The 6,000-nt window shown below is 53.1% G+C and overlaps 1 protein-coding gene across 1 annotated transcript; it reads left to right on the top strand.

The window, feature by feature from the left end:
- Positions 1-553: 553 nt before the first annotated feature.
- On the top strand, positions 554-3,756 carry IER2 (immediate early response 2). The gene has a single exon (XM_072602187.1). The coding sequence runs from the start codon at positions 1,504-1,506 to the stop codon at positions 2,224-2,226; it is 723 nt and encodes a 240-aa protein (XP_072458288.1). The 5' UTR covers positions 554-1,503; the 3' UTR covers positions 2,227-3,756.
- Positions 3,757-6,000: the final 2,244 nt, after the last annotated feature.

Below are 6,000 nucleotides of genomic sequence, written 5' to 3'. Positions count from 1 at the left end.
AACACAGGGAGAAAGATAATCCCAGCCCTCTAGGATAAGAGTTTAGATTCTAGATTCTAATAGGGAGAGATAACACGTAAAAAAAAAAAGAAAGGCTTGAAAGGGGTGGGGTAAGTTTAAGTTACCCAGGTGGGGGCGTGGTGGAAGAAGATCCGGAGTCGGCGTGGAGTCTGGAGCGAAAGGAAGACAAAATGCAGAGTACGAAACCCTTACGCTTGCTAGTTAGTTACTACCCCGTAAGCCGTACAATTTCCTTTCCCAAACTTCAGTTTTCCTATCTGTAAAATAATCTCTTAAGTTCCAGCTCTCAATTCATCCTTCCTAAGTAACCTTCCTCCTTGAGGCGGGTCAGCTCCGAGGCCCCGGGTTGGGGTTCCGGAAGGAGGCTTCCCATTCACTGACCCTACGATTCCGTGCCTCTGCCCTTATTTGGGCAAGAGGAAGCAGAGCCGGCACCCGGCGAACGGTCCCTGGGCCTCCGGACGTCACGGTTACCTAATATAGTCATGGAAACGAAACCTAGTGGCGGGAATGTAGCAAAGCTTCACAAGGGGCGGACCTTCTCTTAAAGGGGCCGGACTTAGGGAAGTCGGAGCTACGGTTCAAACTCCTTACTTTTTCCACAAGTTACTTGCACTCCTCTTTTCTTTTGGGAAAGCAGAATCACTAGGCGGCCCTGCAGGAGTGAATTTGTGACATCACATTTAATATTTGTAACTAGTTCTCTGTCCCTGTCTTTTTTCCTTTCCCCCAGCCTCAAAGCGAGTAGGGGTGATGTAGCTTTTGGGAATTGCTAGTTTTAATAAGACAGATACCAGGCTCTTTCAGATGCTTAGACAAACGCTGATCGCTTTTGCAAGGTGCCAGTGGGGAGCTTGGCTGGACCCCACCTAGGTACGCCCTGGAAGGGCTGACATTCGAGCGGCCTGTCTATCTCGCACCGCGAGCTGTAGGGGCTCTTCCCCCTCCCCCTGTCTCACACCGAGATCAGGAACCATATGCACCCAACTGCAAGAACAAGGAGAAGAAAATTCCTTGGGGAAGGGTGAGAGGATTTTCTCCCCACCCCCGACTCGGTCCAGTCCAGTCTCTTCCAGCCTTCTTCCCCTCCCCCACTCTCCCTTGGGCTTTGAATTAGGTCCGGCATTTCCGTCCTGTGGCTTTAAAGGGCCTCCGGTGGCGGGTCGAAAAGCCGGGATGCGGCTTTCTGATTGGGTGTGGCGGCTACTCAGTGACGCAACTAGAGGTATAAAGAGCTCGGTCTCGGGCCGGGTTTGCCTCATTTGTGTAAACGGTTGCGGCTCTTTTCGAGAGTTGAGAAAGAATCTGTCTCCAGTTTGAGGTGGGCGTCTCGGGGAATTGGGGGTGAAAGCAAGCGAAGAGGAGGGCGTCATACCTCTTGCTACCCACATCTGTTACCGGACTTTGCCCAAGAGTCACCCCCCCCGACCACCCACTCATCTACCCTTCCATCTCTGTTCTGGTGCTGCGCCCGGTCCCGACATGGAAGCACAGAAGGAAGCGCAGCGTATTATGACCATGTCGGTGTGGAAGATGTACCATTCCCGCATGCAGCGCGGCGGCTTGAGGTTGCACCGGAGCCTTCAGCTATCGCTGGTCATGCGGAGCGCCAGGGAGCTCTACCTGTCCGCCAAGGTAGAGACAGACGAAGCGGAGCTGCCCTTCCCGGCCGCGGCCCTGGCTCCCGCCCCAAATTTGCCCCAGCCCATGACCGTAGCTGAAGCCGAAGCTGGCTCTTGGCAAGTGTGTGAAGAGGCGATCCCGGCCCCAGAGCCTATGGAAACGCAGGAAGCTAGGGAGACTGAGCCGGCGCCCGCCTGCAGCCACTTGCCTCCGGTGCCCTGTGCTACACTATCTCAGCGCTCAATGAAACCCAACCGCAAACGACGGAGCAGTAGCTTGGGCCAGGGTGGGGAAGCCGGGCTGGTCCCCAGCAAGAAAGCTAGGTTGGAGGAAGAAATGGCGCCGGCTGAAGGGAAGGTTGAGGTCGAGGCCGAAGACCTGGGGAGACCGCAGTCGCAGGTGGAGGAGGGCCCCTTCCCCAGTCTGGCCAGAGTTTTACAGAAGCGCTTTTCCGGCATCCTGAGTAACACCGGAGGGCCGCCAAAGCCCACTGCCCCGCCTCCCTCTTGTGAACTTCAGCCGGGTTGCCGCCAGGCAGACAATATGATAAACATCTTGGTGCGGACAGTCGTGGCTTTCTAACGTGAGCCCTGTACTCCGGACTGTGCCCGTAGCTTTAGCTGGCCCAAGATATGTGTCGAGGCCGCTGTCCAGCCCTGAGTGACCTGGGGGCTTAGGCTTTGGCCAACCACCTCCCAGAGAGGAAGACTGACCTCGCTCCTGTCCTTCCCAGGCGCTGGTGACGGCTTTGGTGGCAGAAGGGAGTGGTGGTGGGGAGGACAGAGCAGCTGCTGATCTGGAGAATCTGCTCCATAATGCTGCTAAGAGGCTGGTCCGAGAGGAGAAGATGGGATGCTTTTTCTGACCTCTGTAATAGTCACCCTCCCGGCTGGGGCGGAAGGGACCGCGGCGTCAAACTGTGTGGATGCCGGTGAAGCCAGCCAGCACGCATCCAGACTTCATAGACTCGTGGAGACCCTAGAGGTCCTCCCTTTAAGAGATCTGCCTCAGACCTTTCTGTTGGAAAGAGACATATATGATGGTGCTATTGACATGACTTGGTATTTCCTCTTCCCTAACTTAATGCTTGTTCTTGGCCACCCAGTGGGGGCGGTGGTGGGAGCAGCAAGTGCTGGGTGTTGAGGGCGTTTGCTGGGGTGGGAACGTGAGGTGGGGGAGGCTGGGTAGAATCTCCTTTCTCAGGGTTTAAACTTTTTTAAATTGGGGGCGGTACTTCTGTCCCATTAAAGCTTTTTATATAAAATTCACTGGTGTTTCATGAGTATCACTGGCCTCCTTTTTTTCCCTTCAAAAAAAAAATTCAGCCACCCCTACAATGACACACTTGTTCATATGATCATACTGACATCATTGGCGCAGGGAACTTCCTGTTTGCTGTCTTATGAACTCAGTGTGAGTCTTGGGTGGTGAGTTGGGAGTGGTGGGACTGCTCCTCTGTGTGTTGAGTGGCTGTGTTGGAGGAGTGAAGTGTGGGTGTGGAGTTGTTAGGGTTTTATGAGTCACTTAACCTAGAAAGGGAAGTGATTCCCAGCTAGATTCCTCATTAGTGATGGTCAGGAAATAGGGGTTTGGAATTCCATTCCCTTTTCCATCTCAGCTACAGATTAGACTGGTCATCTAGGTCTGAGTCACACTGCAAGAAGGTGGGGGGAGATGGGGAAGGGGAAGAAGAGAGAAGTACTAGAAATAGATATACCTTGAATTAGGGTGTTAACATTTCCACATAACTATGGTTCTTGTTCCTGTAGGGGTTAGAGTTTATAAAACTTAACTGTCAAACCAAACCAGTAATTGGTTGAGGTTCCGGGGAAGCATCAAAATACATATTTGTTGATTTCTCCCAATCCATTAGTTTTACACCTGATAAAACTGAGGCCTAGAGAAGCAAGTCTTGCCGCAAGAACCTTGAGATTCAGTTTGGGTCTCCAGTTTCTTTGTATTAAGTCATTAAACCATCTGCCTACAAGCATATGCTGTTATCCTCCTCTTTACTTGAACAAGGTTTGCTTGAAATTTTTTTGTTCAAAACCAACCTTAGGATTTTTTTTGTAATATTGCCAAACTGAAAATAAAAAGATCTTTTCAATTCAAGCTCCTGTTTGCAGGCCTTGTTCATTGCTCTCCCTGGGGAGGGAGAGTTAATGGGAGCAGGAGTGGGGCTCACTCACATAGCTTTCCTGGCTGTTTGCCCTGAGGAACTGGTTGGGCTGGATTACCACGAGGGAGGGAGAGGTCGGGGCTACTTACTCCGGGTGTGGGGGTGTGGGAGTGGTGGCGGGAGCCTGTTGTCTGAAGTCCTGACCGTTCCCACCAATGTATTCACTGGTCTCTTCTCCCTTTCCTGGAGTTCTCTGTTTCTTTTTTAGGATAATTTGAGTTCTGAAGCGTGCTTCAGCATCCCCCTTAAATTATAGTGAAACAGTCAGTTTCCTTGGGCAGTTGGCTGACTGATATGGGGCCTCTTGGGGGCTACTGGGGTCGGAAGGTCAGAGGTCAGATTTAGACATTTATAGCAAATTGCAAGCGTAGTTTTTCCGAACTGAAAGTAGGGCTCAGCCTGCCTCAGGGTAAAACTCTGGGTGGGGGGAGAAGGAAAAGCCATATTTCAACCTTTCTTTTGGCCCCAGGAAAGGTTAGAGTTCCTAAACTCCTTGGATTTGTGTGTGGGTCTAAGCTCAATGCGGGTGGGGGAGGGGCTGTATAGCAGACGAAAGCCCAGGCCAACTAGTTAGATTCCCTTGATTGCCCAGCTCCATCCGTGGGAGGCCAGGGGCGGCGCCTGCACCGCCCGCACCACCGCAGGTGGGGTTGAGCTTAGGATGCTGTGGAAAGAGGAGTGGAGTGGAGATCGCCTGGGGAGTTGGGGAACGGCCAGAACCGATCTAAGTCTAGGTCTGCACTCGGGCATCCTATCCGGTCTCGGCCCGCCCTCGCTGTGCGTGGTAAAGCCGGCCCCTTTGGTGACCCAAGAGCAGGAAGAGCAGGGCAGGAGGGGGAGGGAGCCCCTTTCCTCTCATACTCATTCTTCACTTCCACCCCCTCCCCTGAGCCCTGCCGGACAGCATCTGGAGTCTGAGTCCCTTCCCCCCTCCTCCTCCGGTAACAGGCTTCCTGTGCTCCCAGTTTCTCAGTCACCTTCCCTTTGCCTTTGGGAGTCGTGGTGGCGGGGGGGGGAAGAGCTCTGCTTCGAGTCCTGCATCCATTTCAGCCTTAACTCAAGGAACCCTGCTAATCGCCCCCACATATCCTGTGCAGAGAACAGGGCTGTGAAAGTCAGAAGGATTCTTCAGATGTTAGTGCTAGCTTCCCCTCCCCTTTCTTTAGTTCCTAAGGCTCACGGAGACGGGGGTGATTTCCATCTTTGGCTTTTGTCGGTTCCAGTGCCAGGCACCTGGGCGGTCAGCAGGGGCAGCAAACGAACCCTTAGCAGTCCGGGAAACTCCGAGCTCGAGGGGGCGGAGATAAGCTGCGTGGGCGGGCTAGGCCGCACATTTCCGGGGATGAGGGGCGTGGGGGTTGGGGGGAAGGGCATCTCTCCAGCAAAGAGGCCCCCAGTTATTCGGCTGCGGCCTCACATCCTGTAGCAGGAACCATGAAGTCCTTTCCTTCCGGGGGAAGGAAACTTATGCTCTGCCAACCATGCCCAGGGCTGGGTTTTCTTTCCCCCAGACTCAGGAGTCAAATGCTCTTCCGATCCTTCCCCCAGAGCTGCTCTCTGGGCCTAGAGGTAACTCTAGACACCCCTATCTCCAGACGCTCTAGCGCCTTCCATACAGAGGACTCTCGGGTTTCTCCATCTGTGAGGATGCTTGCCATTTTTCTGAGTGGAGATGGCCATCCTGGAGGCTGACTACATGACCTTGGAAGGTCTGGAGTACAATTCTTAGGAGTGATCAGGATGAGGAAAGAGATGATTGGGAAGCTGGATGGTTGGATACAAAACAGGTGGAAGGAGAGAAGGGAACGAGTTAGCCACCAGTTGCGGGACGAGGAAATGTAATGAATGACCTTGCTTCTAAAGAGCCCAAAGCTTTCTTATTGAATTCCAGGCTTTGCCTCCAAATCCCGTTTACTGGGGGCGGGGAGCTGACTTCTCTAGACAATAAAGAACCCAGAGAAGCGGACTCTCAAGCCCAAATTGCAGACCCTAGAGTCGGGTCCAGAAAGCAAGAATGAGGAAAGAGCTTATGGGCTGGGGTCAGTTTAAATACTCTCCCAGCCCAGGCCTAAGGCACTTTTGCTTCTGGCGCAGGTGGAGGCAGTGCCTAGCCCCAAGTCTGGGGAGTTTCTTGGCGTTTAGGGAAGGATGAGCTCTTGATGACAACTCCCTCAAAC

Source organism: Notamacropus eugenii, chromosome 4 (genome assembly GCF_028372415.1).
Source record: "Notamacropus eugenii isolate mMacEug1 chromosome 4, mMacEug1.pri_v2, whole genome shotgun sequence".
NCBI lineage: Eukaryota > Metazoa > Chordata > Mammalia > Diprotodontia > Macropodidae > Notamacropus > Notamacropus eugenii.
This window is presented reverse-complemented; position numbering and strand designations above follow the sequence as displayed.